We start from the raw sequence: 23,617 nt of genomic DNA, 5'->3' as shown, positions 1-23,617 counted from the left end.
AGAGATGTATTTACTACTAATGAATGTATTACATGTACCTGATACTTATTAATGACCATACAATAATGGACAGATCAAAAAGCAAGCAAATATACGCGCATCATTTACTACTAGTGTATGTATCATTATTATATATCAATATCAAATTTTCAAAACAAAAAAAACATCTATCCATGGTACATTTATAAAAAAACATTTACTATTTATGTATAGATAATACTAATTTCTTTGTATCAGATACACAAAGCAAAACAACTGAATTCATACCTTTTAACATCAGATCTTTTTACCTTGAAATTGAAGTTGTGCTCTATTTTATATTTCGTTATTACAGAGATTAGTGTAGCTTATTCTTATACAATTGCTTCTCCTTCATCTCTGTATTGTTTGAATCAATTATGTAATTTGTTACTTCTAATTCGGAAATATAATACGAATGACCAATTTTTTATTCAACCACAACAAGAGCTTGGGTATCCTTTTCTGAACCTTCGACACAAATAATTTCGTTGGATGAGGCATTGAAGCATTGTATCTCTTCATCAATCTTGTCAGTTGTATCAATGTATAATTGATACATTCCAAATTCAGGCTCATTTCTTTTCACCTCTATATATAGTCTTACTCCCATGTCATTTTTAATTATCATTGGAGATGAATTACCTTTTACGATGTATTAAATTTTAAAATTTTTTCTCATCTCATCGATCTGCAATTCAGTTGCAATGGCGGCTTTGAGATCCACAAAGGAAATTATGTGTCCAACAACTATTTCATCACTTTTGTACCAAATTTCTGAATGTCTCAACAAAATCGATATATTCATTATGTATCAACTACTAATTGAATCTGTTATGAATTTGGGATCGACTCGGGAGAAGAAAATTTGAAATTTGAATTGTGCGAAGCTGTTAGAAAGGGGGAGATTGATATCAATTAGATAGCATGATTTGTAGAACTGAAAATTAAATTTTACATTTTAGTTCAACTGATTAGTTGAATAATGTATCCGTAATTATGTATCTGAATTACACAAGATGTATCCTAATGAGCTTATTTTGAAGAAATTTTTGTAAAATCTATACTATATTAAAAGCATAAAAACCCTTAAAATGTTAATTAAACTTTTTGTCCTACATTAAAAGACTCCGCTTTAGATAAAATTATCTTTTCATAATTTTTCTTTCCTTTTAATGATATTAGCTATTAACTATAATAAAAATCCTAAAATATTAAGAGTCCTAAAATATATGAATAGAAGAATTAGAAAAAGACTCTAACTAGACCTTGCCTATAATTTTTTTTCCTTATTTGAACTATGTAGAGAGTCTTAAATTTGAGACTCTAAAATAAATACTAACATATTCTTTTTAGTATATTTGCAAATAAACATTTCCATGTAGGGCACTTATAATGAAATTTTTAAAAAGAGAAAAGTTGATATATATTGTTACTTCATTAAAAGTGGAGACTAATTATATTTGTGCACTATTAATTATTTGGTGTACTATAATTGCTCCCTTTATATACTCCCTATCATTAACGAATTTAAAAAATTACATTAAAAGATTAGGATAAATATTAATAATTGGCGATAGTGGTGGTTGTGATTATGCTAAAGATAATGGTTATGGATGGTAGGTGATGGTGATTGACGGTGGTGGCTATGGCAAAACTGGTAGTTGTGTGTGGTGGATGAAAGTAGATGGAGTAGCGGTGAACTGTTATATTTATAAAAATTCTTAAATAAATATTTTAATGATATCAAGACTTTATTTTAAATCTTAATCATTCAGACTTATTCAGATAGATTAAATGATTGTAAAATAAGAAAAACAAATAGACTTAATGATTAAGTAACTGACCTTGAAAAAACATATTTAATGTTTGAGATTCGAATGATTAAGATTAAGACGTTCATTAACTGCAAATAAATAACGCCTAAGATGTCTGAATCTGAATGTATATCTGAAAATTAAAATTTACATTAAGATCTGAAAAATCTGAATATGAATTCACATTTAATATTAAGATATTGCATTAAGATTTGAATATAAATAGTTAAGAATGTTTGTTTTCTCAACATTTGAATGTATAAATGTGTCTTTGTTTTAAAAAATAAGTATAAAATTTAAATAAGCTAATAAATTATTCTAATATTATATGAATAAAATATTTTAAAATACTTAGATAACAATTGATGGCGGTAATGAATAATGATGATGTTTGTGATTTGTGTGTATCGATTTAGGATGATGTTCAGTGATGAAGGTGGTTTTGGGTAGCATCTTATGGTATGTGGTTGACAATAGTGATTAACTACGGTTATTGATGGTGGGGTCTGATAATTAGTAGTGGAATGACATAGATAGCTAATAACGATGATGAATAATAATGATGGTTAGCGATATGATAATGTTGACTAACGATGGTAATTATCGATAGTGATTATTTGAATGTAATAATGATTGGTGGTGATGATTGTAAATAATGCCTAATGTTTATGATGATTGATTTTGGTGATTGGTGATAATTGTGGTTGGGTTGAGGATGGTGATTGTGGATAGTGGGTGGTGATGATTGACGGTGGTGATAGTTGTGGTTGAAAGGTGGTTGTGGCTGGTAGGTGAAAGTAGATGGTATGGTAACAACAATAACCCAGTGAAATTCCATAACGTGAGGTTTGGAGAGGGTAAATTGTATGCAGACCTTACTTCTACCAAGGTAGGATGGTTGTTTCCGAGAGACCCTCGTCTCAATAAAGCATAAAAAGACGTTAGATAAGGCTAATGATGTTCTTAAATGACATTTTAATGATGTTAAGACTTTGTTATATATCTTAAAAATTATTTGGACCTATTCAGATCCATTAAGTGATTGTAAAATAAGAAAACAAGTGCACTTAAAGATTAAGATCTGAATGATTAAGATTCAGATTTTGAATAGACTTAATGATTGGGATTCGAATAATTAAGATTAAAACCTTCATTAAGTGCAAACAAATGAGGCCTTAATGGAAAAACTATCGTGCTGTTAACCTCTTGGTAGATGACTTTCACTGAGATAAGATATTGTCCTTTTTTGCTTTACCATACATTTTTTTATTGTTAATTTATTACATGTACTTGAGTTATATTATTATACTCATACAATATAGTTCATTTTTCTTTTACATAATCGTTTAGAGTGTGTTTTCGTGTATCAATACCAACATAATTTTGATTTTTAATATCAATGCTGAAACTTTATTCACAATATTTAATTTTATTTATTAATTATTAGTGTGATGGTGAGTTATCATGCGTCTCTTTAAATATAATTTATATTTTACAAATTATACGTTATTTTTTTACTTAATAATATAACGTACAATTTTTTTTATATACATTCGTTATTAATTAACGCAATATGCATATACATTTAACTAGTTAAAAAAATAGGAATAGAATGTTCTTTATATTCCTAAAAATTTTACATCATTAAATCCAATCCATAATCCATGAAGAAATAGAGGGGGACGGGCTAAAAAGTAAGGCCCAAAATCTTATCGCAGCAGAGTTTCTTCTTCTGCCAAGAATAACCACACTCCTCTGTCTCATCCGTTAACTTGGCATCTCTTTCTCCGGCCAATTCCTCGACGATCTTACTTTCTCCCCCCGAAAAAAATAACAAGCTGGTAATGTTCCTCTCTCTCTCTCTCCTATATCTCTATAGTTTTCTCTCTTTAAGATTCTTTTTTTTTACATCTGTGAATTTGGACTCAGCTACAATAATCCTCCATGAGTAGTTCTACCCTAACACTTCATCCGCTAGGCCACCGCTTAGGCGCAATCATTTTATGCAATTCTCTAAACATTTATCTTTTTTATAACAGAATGAACCCTAAAAGATCAATTTTGTTCATCCTATGTTGTGTTACTGTGAAACCGACAAATTCTACTCTATCCATCTCAGTTCATGTGAGGTTATTTTATTGGTCTCGAAGTTTAAGAAAAGAAGGAAGAAAAGTCTGAAACTTTTTGTCCAAAACAAGCTATAGAAGTTTCTGTGCCTATTAATCATCTCATTAGGGGAAAATGAAAAGATTAGAGTTAAATTCTATCTAAGTAAGAAGGGTATCTTTTTGGGACAAACTAAAAGGGAAAAAATATCACATAATTTGGGATAGAAAGTAATTCATTTGCCGTATCTTGTTATATAAGACAAATAATCCCATGTCAATTATTGTCTTGAAAGTTAAGCATTCGAGATGAATTAAATTTAAATAGCAGTATCTTCAAATGAGCCATCGAATTGAGGTTAATGTATAAGATGTTGTGATAATTAACACCTTTAATGACCAACAATTTTGTTGGCAACCAAGATAATTAATTATTAAGTATTAATAATAGGGTCTAAATTAATCAGAATTGGAAATGAAATTGAGATTATTCTTTTATAGGATTAGCAAAAAAGCTATGCTTTGTAGTTGAAAGAGCCATTTGAAAATGAAGGTAATGGATTTGGAAGTTTATAGTTATTTTTCTTCGCATTACTTTGTAGTATTTATAGTTATATTATCTTAAATTTTTTCTTCATTGTGCCTCTTTTACTAAATCTCATGCTTTAGTTGCGTTTGAATTTAAAGCCGCAGCAAAACTTGGGAGCTATTTTACTCTCTTCTCCTTTGACAACATATCTCATTCATCTCATCTACTTCAAATGTAAACTGTTTTTTGCACATTTCCCTCTCTGAAAACCCTGTCAATGTGTAAGATTATCTAAATAGGGTGCAATTGATTATTCTGTGCAGAATTTTAAACGGTTTCGAGTCCAGAAAATGTGATTTGAAACAGAATATCAAAAATGTCTTTGAGTCAACTCAAGTGCAAAGCCGTAACAGAGATCATACAAAATGATCATGTGATATTGCAATTTCTCTTTTTTTTGGCATACCGGAAGTTAGTATGGATTTCAATCTTGTGAATGGAAATTATTTATCTTTTGAAAAGAAATCTGGTTGTTACAAACTGTGGGCATTTTTAACAATTAAGATTCACGTCTGCAGTTAAGGAATCTGCTTGTGGGATATGTTGTATCTGGTTCGTGAGCATCTATTTATTGGCAACATAGGCGATGCAGCGGAGGTTCTTCAGCATGGTAGTGATGAAATTACACATATCTTATCCATCCTTAGCTCAGCTTCAATCTCCTTTTTCTCAGAATGGCGTTCTGGGCTTTCAATACCAACCAAAGAGATCCGAAAAGAATATGTTGGGTATTCGGTAAATGCAGATGCTATAACTGATGAGACTAAGAGCTCATCAACACCTAAGAAGCTCCTGTACTCGCTAGAAAATGCGGGAAAAGATTTGAAGTTTATAAGGATGGCCGTGCCCTTGAGAGACATGGAGAATGAGAATTTGCTGGATTCTTTAGATGTTTGTTTGGATTTTATCGAAGAAAGTAGAAAAGAGGGGTCTGTATTGGTGCATTGCTTTGCTGGTGTATCAAGAAGGTATTGCTTCTACATGGCTCGTATGCTCCATTCTTTTAGGGGGTCGGTTATGTCCCAACTTCTGGATGTAGTAAATTAGACAGGACATCTAAGTCCTGATGGACCTCCACCCAGTAGAATGATCAGGTTTCAAGAATAGCGTCAATTTTTTACTTGATAAAAGTTAATTCAGAGATACAAAATATGGATATTACAAAAAACATTTATGAGTGAGGAAGCTTATACTACATATTAGAAAATAGAAATACTCTTGCAAAGTATGTTGTGTGTGTGTGTGTGATTTGGCATGAAGTTTTAAAAAGAAAGTAATACTTTTGATACTTGTGGTCTAAAACAAGCCATTGAGGTCTGTATGACTATAAATCCTCTAATTAAGGATAACATGAGAAGTTTAAAGTTAAATTATTTCTAAATAAGGAAAAATGATATTCTTTTTGTATTAGACTAAAAAGGAATGTATGCCACATAAGTTGAGACGAAGAGAGTATTATTTTTTAAGAAGTTGCAGCTCCTTTCCTGTCCACATGTAATAGCAATATATCCAGTTTTTCTCCAACCAAAATGTGGATTAACCAGCTTAATTTGGATGTGTACTGATTCTAATGCTCTCAAGTCTAAATTCATATGGAACCCTCCTTTTTTCTAATACCTTACTGGTATTATACATGATCTTCACTCTGACTTCTAGCACCAATGCACATCTGTTTTGGACCCTATTCCCTTGTCAGGAATCCCCTGTAATTGGATATACTAAAAAACTGTTTTAAGTTGCTTTAGCTAACCTGGGAGTCTACTCACCAGTTGAATAAGTGCAATACCTCATGAAATGTAGATGGGTTGAATGATACAAAAAAAAGATGTGCCAGATGTGGATATCTACCTTTTACTACATTGAGCAGTTCGTGAGCTATTTATACCTATTGCAGAGGATTCAGATTCATACAATGAATTCTTTTTCTTTCTTCATGAATCACTTGAAGTTAATTTACTGCATAGCCTGCTGTCATGCTATAAAAATGAAAACAATGTATCGACAATTTTTCAAGGCTTAGTACCCGCTACTTTAAGCAGTTACATGCATGCTGGACCTTAACCTCGGGTTCTTTATATCTTTTGTTAAGATAAAACTCATCCAGTAATATTAGTTATTGAGTTTTGGAAAATGAGATAGGTATATTGCTTTCAAAAGATATACCAAAGTTACTGTTGCACTACTTTTGTGGTTTTGTAAAAGAACAGTAATTAAGTTATCTCCAATAATATTCTTTTCCACTGCCGTGGTTATTATGTACCTTTCCACCTGAATGTAAGAATGCTGGGAGATGCTTCCTGGCCTATGGCTCTAATGGAGGGCAAGCAGTCTAGGTCTTTTTGGTAAATGTTCTACTGCTTACAATATCCTTCTAATGTTTGACCAATTGACACCCTTGTTTGCTCTTTTGGTTTCAGTGCAGCCATCATTGCAGCTTACCTGATGAAAACTGAGCAACTATCTCAAGAAGGTTTGATCAATCTCTTTATTCTGTTTCTAAATGTGGGCCTTCACTATGGAATACCGGAGAGCATAATTTCCACACCGAATATGTTGGTAGCTTCCTTTTGAGCTACCTGAAAAAATTGCACAATTTGCTAAGAATTAGAGATTATTCTTCTGCTTTTATGCACCTTGAAGATCATCCCTTTTTTCTTATTATTGTTTGAAATTTCTTCTGCCTTGTTTCTACAGATGCGATTAAGTCTCTACGTCAAAGCTGTGAATTTGTCTGCCCAAATGATGGTTTTCTTGATCAGGTGAAATAGGCAGTAAGAAGTGATTTGTAAGCAACACTTTATGATATACCTGAAATTAGTTTCCTGCTTTGTCCAGCACCTGACTGGATTCTGAGCGAATTTTGTTTCTTTTGGCTGCAGTTGAAAATGTTTGAAGAGATGGGTTTCAAAGTAGATCATGCAAGCACCATTTACAAACGCTTCCATCTCAAAGTCCTAGGTCTACTTTCTCACTTCTCTTTGTTTATCATCAGATTATTATTCTTTATTTCTCAACTACATAGAAGATAGAAAATGGGGAAATCCTGATTATGCAAGGTATGTTAAGTAGCTTTGTTTTAGATCGATCCAATAGTTTATACAAACTTAGAGAGCATTGACTGAAGGATATGGGAAATATTATCTCTTGTAAATATCTTCTTCATCAATCTCCTCTAAAATCTTGGCTATCTGATTCAGCTCTAAGTTGATTGTCGCCTTGATCGCCAAAAAAATTCAGTTGCTACAACTTTCATATTCTGGATTCACATGGAGAAAAGGTTATATTTTAGATCAGTGGGGAATTCTTATGATCTTACGGTTACAACTTCAATATCAGAGACATGGATTGATTGGGTGGAGAGGGCGAGAATGTCGATCAGAAAAATGGTGCTTAGTAGGCTATGTAATAGGCTCAAGGAAGCTGCATTCAATGAGGGATGGAGTAGCAAAACTTCATCAAGAGAAAGACAGAGACATGCGGTGCATTTATTACATTAGGGGAAGCACCCTTCATACAGGCAATGGGGGAGTCAATTACAAAGAGGCATTACAAAAAAGTAAATGGATCCAAAAGGAGGCAGAAGTGTTGGAAAAGGTCAAGCTTTTGATGACAACCTCGGGCTCGGAGGAGAATGAGCTACTATGCAGATGCCTTGTGGGGAGACTCTGTGGTGGAGAAGAGGCTTCTACTGGCAATGAAGTCAGGAGATGGGCACATCATACTTGGAAAGGTGCTGCTAATATTTAGGTGTATAACATGATAGACTTTCAATTTCTCTTCGAATTTCAGACATGAGGCAGTGGAGCACGTTCTCATGTGGGAATGGAGAAGACAAGGCTTCATTTTGAAATTGGATGGGTGGCTAAGGAAGGGAGCTCTCCCAGATACAATCTTCGACTGGTTCTGGATAAGGGTGTTAGTGTTTCCAATACAGCTGTTAGAATAGGAATAGTATTTCTCACAACAACTATGTAACAAGAAGGTGTGGAAAAGATTTGAAACGATTGCGGTGGTTTGTTGGAGAACGACGGAGAAACTGAACTCAAAAATCATCTGAGATGTGGAGAATTAGAGTTCGAGGACCAAAAGAAAATATACTATCGAAAATGTGATCACAGATTGTGATTTGATTTGTACCTTTCTGATACGGTGCAGAACTGCTGTGACCTACAGATCGGCTATGGAGGCTGAGACCTCTAATCGAGGTGATAGCCAGGCTACAACAGAAATTGCAGAGGACAACTATACTCCTACATTAGACTGTCAGTTCACGTTGAAAATGAAAGAAAATAGCAGGAAATGATATCTTAGAGTTTGAAAGTAACAAGGAAAAGGAAAACTTATCAGGGGCAAGTCATGTGTCCAAGGGTTGTAGGGTCCCTGCTGATTTATTAATAGTGGAAGCCTCTTTTAATTTGATTGGGTCTGAAGAACCTTTTCAAGAGGAGGCCCAATTCCCTTTTCAGAAACCAACAGACCTGATGGGCTTTTTAATTAAGAAGTCCAGCGGATTCATAGAACCCTTTACAAAATCCATTCTAAGAGGGTCGGGCAAATCAGCAAAAGCCTTTGGACGGTCCAGTATTGATGTGGACACATAATTCTGCATTGGAATGACAGTAACTCCCAATAACTCTCAGAGCCTCCCAGTAGATAATATGCAGATCAAAGCAATTACGGAAAGATGCAAAATAGTTTCAAGCGAGCTGGATAGCGCTGAGGGAGTTGGCAGTGAGGGGTAAGAAAGCGCGATGAAGTTCTTTGGAGAGCAATTGGTGGAGTATGAGGACCCTAAACTGTTAGCAGTGGATGACAACATTGTAGAGGACGACATCTAATCACAAGCCACACTAAGGTTTCTTCTCAATCTAATCAAACTTAGTTGTTTGTTTTGAGTCTCTACCAAGGGGTACGGAAATTTTTTTTACTCTTTAATCATGAAATTAGAACAGAACATGCCAACAGAGAATCAGAATTCAGAGGATAGCTAATCAAGCAGTAACAACAGTAGTGCCCCAAAGGAGTTAAGGAATTTAATTTTCAACATAAATTCAAGGATGGTGGGCCAAGAATCAGAGGGAGAAGCCTAACTACTATAGAACAATGAGGGTGAAATTAGTGTCATGGAATGTAAGGGGTCTTAATAATGGAAGGAAAAAAGGGATTAGTCAGAAATCTAATTAAGTCAATGGGGGCAGATATCTATGTTTTAGTGGAAACTAAACTGGAGGACAATGTTGTAGTGCGCTGCATACTAATTAGATCAATCGATGGGCATGGGAATGGTATTTGGAGGCAGTGGGGTGTAGTGGAGGGATCCTAATACTATGGGACAAAAGGGTCTGGGAAATTGAAGGAATGGAGCAAGAATAGGAGCAACTGAAAATAACAAAAGGAAGAGATCCTTGACCAATTGTCCAAATGGGAGATCCTTCGGGAGCAAAGACTACTTACATATGATGAATTACAACAACAACAAACCCAGGGAAATCCAAATTAATTACATATGATGAATTAATGCAAAATAAATAAATTTGGCAATGTCTTTTGAAAGCTGTCAAGAATGAAGAGATACGGTGGAGACAAAGATCCAAAATACAATGGTTGCAACAAAGGGACAAGAACACCTTGTATTTTCATAGAATAGCAACATCACAGAAAAGGTACAACACCATGACTCTTTGAAGGTGGAGGGAAGCAATATCACTAATCCTACTGACATCAAGGTGGCCATCAAGATTTTTTTCTATCAAAATATATACAAGGAGACAGAAGCTTGGAGACTAGAATTACAATTGCAGGGGTTTACTTGTATTGATAAGGATGAGAAGGAAGAGTTACATAAACAAATTGAAAACAAGGAGATTCTAGAATGCATTAAACTTTGTGCTTTGGAGAAAGCCCCCCGTTACACTTCTGTCCAATCCAAAAGTAGCAGAAATAACATTATATGATCCCAAACGACCAACTGGAGAAGATTCTGCAACAAAATCAGTGTTGGAAACTGAGTCTATTTGAAACAAGACCTTTGTTGCGTCCCTAGAGACAAAGGGGCATCACCACTTTGACTTGCACAAATATTGTGACTGCCAGAAGAACAAATGCGACCACTCAGACCACCACTTCCCTTTGTTCGCTGAAATTAAGGCCCCCACCACGCTGGAACAGTGATTTCGAGTATCAACAACCCTATTCCTGTCGGCATCAGATTTCTAGTGGGCGAGGTTGCCCGTATTATGAGTTTAACTCTGTTTATTGTATCATAAAATTTGATAGGCAACTGCTTTACATGTTTCACAAGGTTTAATAGTTAGACAAAGAACATTAGTATTTCTTAGAGATGGAAATCTCCCTTTTTGTGTTTTGAGCCTAAATCGTGTGTTCCCAATGCATGGTTTGGTAATGCAAAATACATTTGCCCCTGATTGCTGAGTTGCTCAGACTTTCCAAAATTGTTGTTGCACCCATGTTGGATCATCCAAAAATGCACTACTTTTGAAGGATCTGACACGCACTCGATTACATTTTTGAAGAGTCCAAGCAACATAACCTAATTGTTATAATTTAAAGATTGTTATGCGGTCATTAATAATTTAGACATTGTTATACATGAATTACTTATATTGAAGGAGCAAGTTTGACTTAAAATAGTAAATACCTACGTTGCTAATTTAGTAATTGAGTTGACACAAAATTGGAGCCAGATTAGGAATAAGTGGAATTTGGAAAAGTAGTCTCTTAGGCGAATGTAATTGAGTGAAATTTATTTTTTATCGTACAAGAAAGGAACCCCTTTTTTTATGTGCTCCCAATAAAAAGAAATAAGGCGCTCTATTCCATTACATACTTGGACCGGGTTGAAAAATCAGACCTAATATCTCTTGGAATTCTGAATATGCTAATAAAGTCAATAGATATTAGATAAACTCATATTACAGAGATTCCACCATCTCAGAGAGCTAGCCTTGATGTAGAATGTAAATGCACCAACTTTGCTGGAGATGGAGACAAAGGAAAATCAATGAGTGTACAAGGGTTTTCTTTGATCCATCACTTTCACATGTTTACTAGTTCAATAAAAAAATTCAGTTGTTTTATCAATCTGGACAACACAAAGCATCATTAAATACTAAAGATGAAAGAAATGAAAAAAGTGTCTTAATAGCACAAGAACTCCATAACCTTCTATCTTATGGTCTAAAACCTTTTTAATGGATGACTGAAGACTAACAACAAGCGACTTATTAAAAGACAAAGATTGAGCATATCAAAATACTCTATTGTTGGTAAAGTCTTCTCCAAACATAGCTCCAATTTCAAGAACTCCAATTACCTACTCCATGATAATTATGAGTTCAAGAATGCTCCTTTTCTAGCTTAGGGGCAACATTTAAATCAAAAACCTACTCCATGATAATCATGAGTTCAAGAACACTCCTCCTTTTCTAGCTTAGGGGCAACATTTAAATCAAACTTGAGTAGCTTGGTCATAATAGCACTTCTTGTTTCTTTTTTAACTACGCCCACCCGCTACATGATTGTCTGCATTTGCTCCGACCTGTGTTAATCGACAAGTATTTCTGAGCCAGGGTGCATGATCATATACATTAGTAATCGTTTTTCTTCTTTCTCGTTCAATGCTTGTAATTCTTTGTGGAGATTTTCAAATGCTTCAAAGACAAATGATTTTCCCTCAGCATGATCACATTTGGCGATCCTCCAGTTTCACTTCAAAAAAATTATCAGTTATTTTTTCTATACTTGTGGAACCTTAGGAATATGTTTATCCACTTGGTGAAAAGATCATAACATCAATATTCGCCCCGATCCGAGTTGAGAGCTTATCTATTTGTTGGAGGAAGGTTTTTTTCCTTTTCGAGAAACTAACAATGCGTGTTTTCTCACATTCAATAAACTTCATACTAATCTTTTGCTTACCTATTTTGGTCCTGTTTTCCATTGCAAAAGCAAATAATATAAAGAAGAAAATAAGATGTTTTTGTTGAATAAGCTTGAGCTATTTTAAGAGGAACACTTGTGTAATTTATAGTAGGTGCGTGAGTGTATTTATCACAAGCATTGTAATGTTTATTTAATGTTTTCATATTATGAGGCTATTGTGGTCACATGTATTGCCATGTTTATTTATTGTTTTTATATTATGACTCTATTTGTCATGTGTATTGTCACGTTTATTTAGTGTTTTCATATTATGTGAATCTAATACGTGATTACCAAGATTCCAACAAAAGTTGCATTCTTTTTTATTCCACTTCAATTGCAAAGTAATAATGATGAATTGAATTTAAAGATAAATGAAAATAATTTGTTATTTTTATTTAATGTTTTCATATTATGAGTCGATTTGTCATGTGTATTGTCATGTTTATTTATAGTTTTCATATTATGAGTCTATTTGACGTGTTTTGTCATGTTTATGTAGTGTTTTCATATTATGTGAATCTATTACATGATTACTAGGAATCCTAGCAAAATATGTCGTCTTATTTTTTCCCCCGCAATTGCAAAGTAATAATGATGAATTGAATCTAAAGACACATGAAAAATAACAATGATTTTAATTTATAATGTTAATTAAAAAGGGGAGCCTTAAAACATCAGTAAAGTTGTCTTCGTGTGGCCTATAGGCCACAAGTTCGAGCCTTGAAAGCAGACACTAATGCTTGCACTAGGATAGGATGCTTTGTGCACCTGATTGCCTTTTTTTAAAAAAAAAATATATATAATGCTAATCTTGTACAATGAATGAAAAGGAAACATGCCAAATAGCTAGTTTTTATTTTTCATTTACACTTACATTTTTTCCTAATGTGATTGAATAAAAAAATCACAACTACTCCAACTCAATAAAACTTTATAAGATGATTTTACACCTCTAGTTAGTTACATTTATTGTTATTTTTCAACCTTGATTAGCTTAATTGAAGTTGTTGAACTAATTACTTCCCTTTTTTGGCATCATCTTTATCACTTTCAGTGTTATTCTCAAGATTTCCTTAAGTAATATTGGCAATTTTATGCCCAATAACATTAAGCTCATAGGGCATACGTTACAACTCACATAATGTTTGTGCTCCCAAATACACTTTAGACATAATTAAATTACTCCACAAAAAAATACATATTCCTTTTATATATTCCATCCGAAATACACAAGGTATGATTTAGCATCTGATCCATTTAAATACTAATTCTTAGATTGGCAGCACCTGTTGGCTTAACCAATTCTTAGTTCTTATTTCTCATATTTTGCTTAATTGCCGTTTAGATCAATCCTGACTTTCAATTGCATCGTTTTTTAATCAAGTACAAGTATTTCCATTCATAAACATGACCAAAATGGTTGTATAAAACGGGTATACCAAAAGGTAAATAATCTGTTAATTCTCCACAAACTCCACCCAATTATCTAAACGGCAAGGAACTTTCTGTGTGCATCAAGAGAAATTAAGGGGACAGAGGCTACTCTTCAGGCGAAAGAAACTCGACTCTACTCCTTCAAAAGCTCTTATATTTCTTTTTCTCCAAACAACCCACATTAATGCAAGTGCGACCACATTCCAAGCCTTTCGTCTTATCTTCCCTCTCCCGTTCTTTCCGCTAAACATCAACTCTTTCATGATTTTTGACATTGGTCATGGAGTGCTAAACCACCTATTCATATCCCACCATAACATCATTGTTAGTCCGCAATGTAGAAGAAAATGATCCACGTCCTCGTCCGCCTCCTTACACATATAACATCAACTGATGCAAACAATCTTCCGCTTTCTAAGATTTTTCGATGTCAAAATCACCCCTCTAGCTGCTAGCCAAGTGAAAAAACACACCTTTCTCAGCACCTACATGGGAAAACATGCTCCCCTCTAACCAAAATGTTCTCATAGAAGGACTTCACATACAATATTTTATTATTTTCCAAGCCCACCACCAACCATCGGGGTTATCAATCAGATTGGCTTATCTATGAAGTTAGGATAACAATCTTTGAAACTCAGCCACTTTCCAATCTTGTAATTCCCTTCTAAATTTCAAGTCCCATAAAGTCTCTCCACCTTGTATTCCCTTAATTAGTTGTACCATCAAGTCTCTTTGACAAGATATTCAAGACAATCTTTGGAATTCATCTTTCAATAATATGTGCCCAAAATTTACTCTTCTTCTGTCTCCGACCTTGAATGAGATATTTTTCAAAAATACTCATATCCTTTCATGATATTCCTCCACAAACTACACTCGAAAGACAAAGGGATATCGCTAGTTCTCCACCCCCTTCCGTTATCCCACATTTATCAACTATCACCCCATTCCACAAAGCATGTTCCTCCATCCTGAACCTCCAATGCCATTTGCTCAATAAGGCTTTATTAAAGACCATAAAATCTTTAATGCCAAGACCTCCTCGGTTTTAGGAGATGTGACATTCTCCCACTGCACCAAGTGAAATTTCCTTGCACCATCTGCTGCAGCCCATAAGAACTTTCTTTGAAGCTTTTTCAAACTTTTCAGTGACTTGAAATTAGGGTATGAATCAAAGACATGTCGTAAGTTGGAATACTCGACATTGTGCTCTTAATGAACACTTTCTTCCCTCCTTTGCACAAATATCTTTTCTGCCACCCTGCAAGTCTCTTCTCAACCCTATGAGAATTGGATTCCACACCGTATGATCCTTGTTCTATGCACATAACGACACTACAGGGCATGTTATTAGAGGGGCTCCAACCTTGCAATTTAGAACTTTAGCAAGCGATACAATGTCACACCTCTCCAAGCAGAATAGTCTCACACTTCGTCAAGTTAATTTTGAGGCCTGACACTATTTGAAACCATGTGAGGACTTGGCCTAAATAATTCAATTTGGTCTCTACTGCATCACAAAAAACCAAAGTATCATCTGCGAACAACAAGTGAATCACTGAAACGTTCCCCTACACCCCAAACACAGCATTGAAACCCTTCAAGTACCCCCCACCCCCACACTCATCCTGCTCAAAGCTTCCATAATTAGAATAAACAACAGTGGTGATAAAAGACCCCCTTGTCTTAAACCCTTCGAGCTCCTAGAAAAGCCGCATGGATTACCATTTACTAACACATAATCTCACCAAATAGATGCAAAAGCAAATCTATTTCCTCCACTTTTCCCCAAATCCCATTTGAAACAATAATGGAATGTAGGAATTTTCGGTTCACATGATCATTGGCGTTTTGAAGATAAAGTTTTCAGAAAACACCTGACACTCCTTGCTTTCTCATTGAATCCGCCACCTTGTTTGCCACTAATGCTGCATCCAATATTTGTGTACTTTCAACAAAAGCATTTTGCGATGTAGAAAAAGTTCCGTTCAACACCTACTTAAGTCTAATGAAAGCACTTAGAGATGATCTTATAGATGCTTCCCACTAAAATAATAGGTTTGTAGTCCTTCATGCTTGTATTTCCCTCTCGTTTAGGAATGATCACAATGAACGAGGAATGATCACAATGAACGAGGCATTCAAACTTTTTTTGAATTCACCTCTTTCATGAAACTTAGCAATAGTATCCATCACATCAGTTTTGACCATATTCTATCAACGTTGGGACAAAGTCAAGGAGAACTATCGAGTCCCAACGCTTTGTCACCCGCACAACACTGCACCGCCCTTTTCACCTCCTCCTCTATTGCCTTTCCTAGCCACTCACCCTCCTCCCCTCCAATTTGATTGAACCCGAACCACCACCCACTCACCAACTCCAATTGCCCCCTCTACTATCTCCATCCCTCTATTACCTACATGACTCACCCTATTGATCTCCACCGACTCTATGTAGTTCCTTCTCCTATATGAGGTTGTTGTCCTATGAATTTTTTTGTGTTAGAATCCTCTTCCTTTCTTCCATGTTCAATCCAGTCATACCAGCTTTTTCCACGGGAGGAACTTCTCGAGATGTCAAAGGATTTGAATCCCATTGCAAAATAAATTATGTCACTTTCCATGATAGAAATCGAAGAGAGAGAAAGAATAGGTTGGTAGTTAACACATAAGGTGGTAACTAAGGTAAAGAAAGGGAAAATCTCCGGTGCTGAGGCCATCAGAGGGGATGGTTTCATTTATGTGAACCTATTTGAGTGGTCATGGGGTTTAAGAAAGAATGAAATGAATTTTGAAACTTGTAACATTTCTATTTTCCCCTAGTTTCGTATTTACTGATTTCATTTAAAAAATAATTCCTGATGGTTTTATCAGTAAGTCACTTCCACAAGTTATAGCCCAAAACCTTTTAGCTTGTTTGTGTTCAACTTCAAGGGAATAAAACTTGATTAAGCCTGTTCATCGTTTTATGGAATGACTTCTACAATTACTTGGTAAAAATATTACTCCTTCCAATTTTTTTTAAAAAAATATTATTCCTGCTAGCTTGTATCATTGGTTAGCTGATTAGAAGCTTTACACAAGATTTCATTGTTGTGGAGGATGGAAGAAACCGAGCTGTTGTTTAGCAGGCGACAACTCAAGAAACTCGACTAGAACCATGAGGATAAATACTTAATTTTGCCCCGTGAGAGAGATGAGCATTGAATAAACCTTCCATTGCCAAAGTAAAGATAATCCAAATACCATCAGATCTCCAGTACAAGACAGAGATATATTGCTGGAAATAACCATATCAGATGAATCTGGACTTGTAGAAAGTCGTTTCTTTTCTTCTTTTTTTTTTCCTTCTAAATATTCTCTCAAGTATGCAACACTCTCAACTGTTGGATGGTAATGCAACATCTTGAACTTTGCATAAATATATGTTGCCGAACAACATTCCATGTTATAGTTCTACCTTTGAAATAATTAATCTTTTTAATGTATCAGGTGATTGTTACAATCGTGGAGAGAGAATAGACACCTCTAAATTTGGGGCTGATCCAGGGTTGGCAACAGAAAATATTTCCTCAGATGTTGATGCATCCTTGTCTAAGGAAACAACTCCTGCTCGAGCTTACCGCTGCAAGAAATGCCGGAGAGTTGTGGCACTGCAGGCGAATGTTGTTGATCATGTTCCAGGAGAGGGAGAGACAGCATTTGAGTGGCATAAAAGGAGAAGTGGCAATCCTTTTAACAAACCCGAGGACGAGTGTTCATCTGTCTTTGTTGAGCCTTTAAGATGGATGAGGACAGGTACAACATACTAGATCACCTCCTCCATTTCTAGACATGGTTGGCACAGTTCATGTAGCAATAATTAAGCCAAATTGTAAAGTTAATGTAAACTTAGGTCATAAAGGATGGAACTAATTCAGATCATATTGTTAATATATCTCGAGAAACCTTTTCTAAGGCTATGCTCTTTCCCGAGTTATGGTGGACTTAAAACTAGTTACATATGAGAACACATCTGAGGTGATGAGTTCCTATTCATGGACTTTATAGGCATTATATTTGCAAATAAGTGAACCTTCTATATGCAGAACATATTTTCTTAGGACAGAAGTGCAATAACTTGGACCCTATTTTAGCATCCTTTGTGTTGCCCTACATGGTTCAACATGAGAAGGCTAGCTGACTCTTATTCAACAGAATATATTGCCTAGCAAACATTCCCTCTTTCTTAGTCATATTTTTGTACAATGTTGGATTTCTGCATTGCATCTTTTTTCTGATCTGCCTCTGAAATGTGGCATGCAGTTGAAGAAGGTGCCATGGAGGGCAAGCTTTTATGTGGGCATTGTGAAGCTCGCTTGGGTTACTTCAATTGGTCAGGCATTCAGTGCAGTTGCGGAAGCTGGATTACTCCTGCCTTTCAACTCCATAAAAGCCGAGTAGATATCAGCAGCATGTGAAATTTTATGATAGGGAAAGCTGCTACTCAAGTCGAGACATTAAGAAGGTTCTGGCATTTCACCCTGTCACACACCCGGTGCTTGACGTATTCTTGGAAATACTAATATGTCGGGTACTTATTATACATTAAAACAAAACTAATCTGGCTATACAGTTTTGATAACATCTGCAAAGATAAAATATCCTAGGGAACCAGTCTCTCTTTACTTGCTCTTTCATGATGATCTGGGCATAAATTACTTGGAGGCCTGGGATTGGACTGCTGCACATCTTATAGGATTCATACTCATTAGCTGTATAATCAAAGTAAGAGCGTGTACTTGGAGCACTTTCTTGTCCAATGGAAGTGTTATCTACTACAGTATGTGAAATTGCATGAATTTACCTGTTTGTCAATTGTGTTTGGTGGCTTCTACATCACATTTTAACACCCCACATTTTACTCATTGATGGGTAAGATCTTTCAACACATTTTATATTGGATATTGAACCTCCAGATATAAATACAAAATTTGAATCTTATTCTTCCATCCCAAAGCTTATTTCGTCAAAACTTTTAGGTCTCATTTATTTGCACTTAATGAAGGTCTTAATCTTAATTATTAAAGCTTTTTGTTTTCAAGGTCTGAATCTTAATCATTCAGATGTTAATCATTAAGTACGTTTGTTTTTCTTATTTTACAATCACTTAGTGGGTCTAAATAGGTTTGAATGATTAAGATTTATAACAAAGTCTTAATATCATTAAGATGTCTATTTACGAATTTCTACAAAGATCTGTTATTCCATCTACTTTTACCCACCATTCATAACACCATTTCAGCTACAACTAGCACTACCGTTACTCATCACTACCTACCATCCACAATCACCATTCAGTTCAACCATAACCACCACTACTGCTAATCACCAAAATCAATTGTCATCATCATTAGTCATTATTTGCGATCATCACCATCGATCATTATTATATTCACTAATTGCTACTGATAATTACCATCATTAGTTAATATTGTATATTGTTAACTGTCATCATCATTCACTACCACTATTAACTATCAGTACAGTCCACTACTAATCATCAATCGCTACCACCATCAATCATGGTTAATCACTAATGTCAACCACTTTACCAAAGACACTATCAACAGTCACCATCATCAATCAATATCATCTCAAATTGGCACAAACAATCACAATCGCTAGTCATCATCACTATTAATTGTTATATAAATTTTTAAAAATATTTTATTGATAATTTAGTATTTTATTTAAATTTTATATTTATTATTTGTTAAATAAAGACAAATTTTATACATTCAGATGTTGAAAAAATAATTATTAATATTTAGTATTCAGATTTTAATGCAACATTTTAATATTCAGATATGTATTTAGATTCAGATATTTAGATTTTAATGCACATCTCAAGATTCAGATGTTTTAATCTTATAAAAACAAATGAGGCCTTAAATCCCCTTATTATATACCTGACAGTTCTTAAAAGTGAATTATCCAGATTCAATCAGTTCCTTTTTATCTATTGCTTACAAAATGCTTGCAAACATAATCAATTCTATTATAAATAAATATGGTGGGGGTAAAAAAAGAAGTTGCCACAGGACTCAATTTACCTAACCGCTGTGATTAGGGCTGGGCGTTCGGTATTCGATTCAGTATTTTCAAAGTTCGGGTTCGGTAATTCGGTAATTCAAAGTATATACTAAATATCGAACTTTCAAACTTCGGTTCGGTAATTCGGTAATCGGTAAATCAAACTTCGGTTCGGTACGGTATTCGGTAATATCATATTTTTTTAATAGTTAATGTACAATAAAAATTTATCCGCATTTAATATTTACATTAACCTAAAGAATACATATCTTAACTTACATTTTTATTACTACACCATAATTAAGTAATATATGCATTTTAATTTACCGAATATCAAAACCAAAATTGCCCTAAAGCCACATTCTACAGAGGAGAAATGATACATCGTAAATAAAAAATAATAATTTATGAATAGATACAAAATAAAAAAAATATTACCATGTAATAAAAATGATGACAAAGAGTGAAAACAAAAATCTCTAATATATCACACATAATTTTTATACATATGTTTTTCTTTGAATTATCCAAAAACTCTACATCACTGCACTAATTATTAATTAGTTTCTGCAAAGATATGAAAGAGTTGGAATCTTTCGTTTTCACTGTAACTACCAAACAGTTTATGTAGATAACTGACGTGATGAATCATGCAAAGTGAAATTCGAATTCTTAACCAATTGCATAAATTTGAAATTAGAATTTATAATTTTTACATGTACATGAATTTAAATTTTAGTAGTTATCCATAATGTACGTGTTTGAAAGTGTGCATATAGTATGCTGTAAACGTGGGAAAGTTGAAATGAAAATGGTAAGGGAAATGAAAAAATGGGATAGTTTCCTCTTACTAAACTCTTCTCTTTTTGGCAATTTTTCTTCTTTTTTTTTCCAGTTTTTTTGTATTAATAAAAATAAAAATATATTCGGTATTCAGTATTTCCCGAATACCAAAACCGAAATATCGAATATTGAAACCGAAATATCGAATTTTATATTTCAATACCGAATACCAAACCGAATTACCGAATATCGAAATAGTTGGTTCGATTTGATAATTTGGTTTTTGATATTTTATGCCCAGCCCTAGCTGTGATGGCATCCAACATCCGGTGAACCAAACATAATAATCCACAAAGCATATCCAGCAATATGATACTTCGCATGCTTCATTACTTGTTCCTATTCTAAAAATAAATATGTCATTTACTCGTTGATTTTAACAAATTAAAAGAGTTTTTGTTCCCTTATTTTAATTTATTTGGCCTATTTTAAATTGGTGTGGAATTTAAGAAAATAAAAAAACTTTTAAATTTTGTGATTTAAAATTAACGATATGTCAAATATTTTAAAATAGTATTTAATCTCATAGTCTTAAACATGACATATGAAGTGTTGCAAGTAAAGAGTTACTACAAAAGAAAAAGGTCATTCTATTTTAAACGGACTAAAAAAGAAAGTGGTCAAGCAAATTGAAACGGAGATAACACTCTTTTTTCATACTACCCTTACTATTAAATATCTACATAAAATAGTACTCCCTCCGTTCATCTTTACTTGTCTATTATATTAAAAATAGATGTCCAACAATATTTCTCTGGTTTGGAAAATAAATGAATTATTTATCCATTTGTGTCCATTTTACCCTTGCTATTAGATACTATTCAATATCTAATATATTTCCAAACATTAAACATTAAATTATTTATTGTTTCTTAAGGTATGTGATAAGTCAATAATGGACAATTATTGTTGGACAAAAGAGTAGTAGCCAAATTTAAAATTTTAAAGTGTCATTAATGTTAATTTAGTAAAATACCACTTTAATCAAAACTTTTTTTAAAAGTATACTAGGTCCCAAGTAATGTGAAACGAAGGGGGTTAAAATTAGTAAAAACATGCAAATAACAGACGGTGAAATTTGAAAATGCATCATCTGTTTGAAGGTAATACGTATATTTTTTAAATGGCCATAAATTGAAATAAACATCTTAAACTATGGAGGATAAGGTTAGTAGCTCACAACTGGAACTCAAGCAACTCTCACGCAGATCACACACGTACTCTATTGGGTTGAGTATAGTATTCAATAAGTATCATGGACCGTCTCTAACAAGGTAGTGTTAGGGTGTGTACTATTAATTATGCTTTTAGACATAGTATTCTAACAAATCAAAGTTAAATATTTATGTGAGAGATTATTAGGATATATATTATTAATAATTCATTTAGATATAGTATTTCGAGTACTTGTGCTAATGCATTTTGGACCGTAGACTTGGATCTTGGGAAATAAAGATGGTTGGCCAGCTCGATTATCAACACGAATCAACTTTTGTATGAGAATAAATTTAAAATAAAAGATAGAAATATAAAATACATATAGTGTTAGTTTTAAATGAAATTGTTAAGTTAAATCATGTTCATATAAAGTCAACTAAATCATATAGCAAATAAGTCATCAAGTAAAGTCAAATAAGTTATAAAAAATACAAATAAGTGCATCAAACAATGATAACACATCCAAATATACTTGTGACCTCTTTGTGCCAAAGGTAGACCTAACGTGAATTTAAGTAAATTTGTAATAATATGTCATTCTATTGCTCTTGATTAATTAAACAAATTTTATTTCTTCAAGAGTAAAGTACAAAATAACAAAACATACTTCCTAATCTAGATAAAGTAAAAACAATTTTGTCAAGACCAATAGTCACTTCTTGTCATTTGTTGATCGAATATATACCAATAGTAACTTCTTGTCATTTGTTGATCGAATATATACTCCAACGTAAAATTTTTGTACCTGTCATAAAAAGGTTAGTCATACAATTCCCTATGTTAGTTAATCAGAGCAAATGGTCCATATTTAGGTACAAACATCCTCAAATATGCACACAAATAATGATAAATCGTCATTTGTGTCGGAGACCTACTTAGATATTTGAGGTAAAGTCGACTAATGGCCGTAATACGCCAAGGGTATAAAGCCTCCTAGGTCATGAAATAATACATGTTCCTTGTAAAGTGTGTTGGTTCAGCTCTACTCTAGGTAAACTAGGAGTGGGTTTATTAGACACAAGGTTTTCGAGCGGACTATTCGAGTGAGAAGGCTACGCGATCACACGAAAAAAGATCCAGACACCCCATGCATACATTAACTCTCCTAAATTTTGAGATTTTAAACAAAATTTGTGGGTGCGCAAAATACATCTCGTGTGTACGTGTGAATTTCTAAGAAATGAAGAAATATGAACGAGGTGACAGTTAAGGAAGGCAGTAACACATTAACAATTTATAGCAAACAAACAATTGATAGCATGTAAAACAGTTCATGACAAATAAAGTAATTATAGTAAGCACATATAACCTAATTAAACTAAGTACGTTATGGTTAGAACCACTAGTTCCTAGCAGAGTCGCCAAGTTGTTATACTCCATTTTAATTGGGTCAAAATAGTGTACAACATATTGGTGATTCCTAAACTAATCACTAATTTAAGAAGCCGTCACCTAATTATTTACGGTGAATTAGGACACCTAAAATGATCAAAGTTTTCCATTTTAAGGTCTTACTAGACATGAGATTCTAGATAAGGGTTCAATTAATCCTAAAAGGAAGGAGTGAGGAA

General features: G+C 33.9%; 1 protein-coding gene across 2 annotated transcripts; it reads left to right on the top strand.

Annotated features, from left to right (window-relative positions):
- The first annotated feature begins 3,491 nt into the window (after positions 1-3,491).
- LOC129870120 (uncharacterized) lies at positions 3,492-18,845 on the top strand. Of its 2 annotated transcripts, XM_055944730.1 has the most exons (8): positions 3,492-3,676; positions 4,793-4,940; positions 5,048-5,497; positions 6,947-6,999; positions 7,224-7,288; positions 7,409-7,487; positions 17,403-17,708; positions 18,216-18,845. In XM_055944730.1, exons 3-8 carry the CDS (start codon positions 5,070-5,072, stop codon positions 18,368-18,370), a joined length of 1,086 nt encoding a protein of 361 aa, XP_055800705.1. In that variant the 5' UTR covers positions 3,492-3,676; positions 4,793-4,940; positions 5,048-5,069; the 3' UTR covers positions 18,371-18,845. The 2 variants fall into 2 exon arrangements, with proteins under 2 accessions (XP_055800705.1, XP_055800704.1); XM_055944729.1 differs by lacking the exon at positions 4,793-4,940.
- Positions 18,846-23,617: the final 4,772 nt, after the last annotated feature.

The sequence above is a fragment of the Solanum dulcamara genome, chromosome 10 (genome assembly GCF_947179165.1).
Source record: "Solanum dulcamara chromosome 10, daSolDulc1.2, whole genome shotgun sequence".
NCBI classification, from domain to species: Eukaryota; Viridiplantae; Streptophyta; class Magnoliopsida; order Solanales; family Solanaceae; genus Solanum; species Solanum dulcamara.
This window is presented reverse-complemented; position numbering and strand designations above follow the sequence as displayed.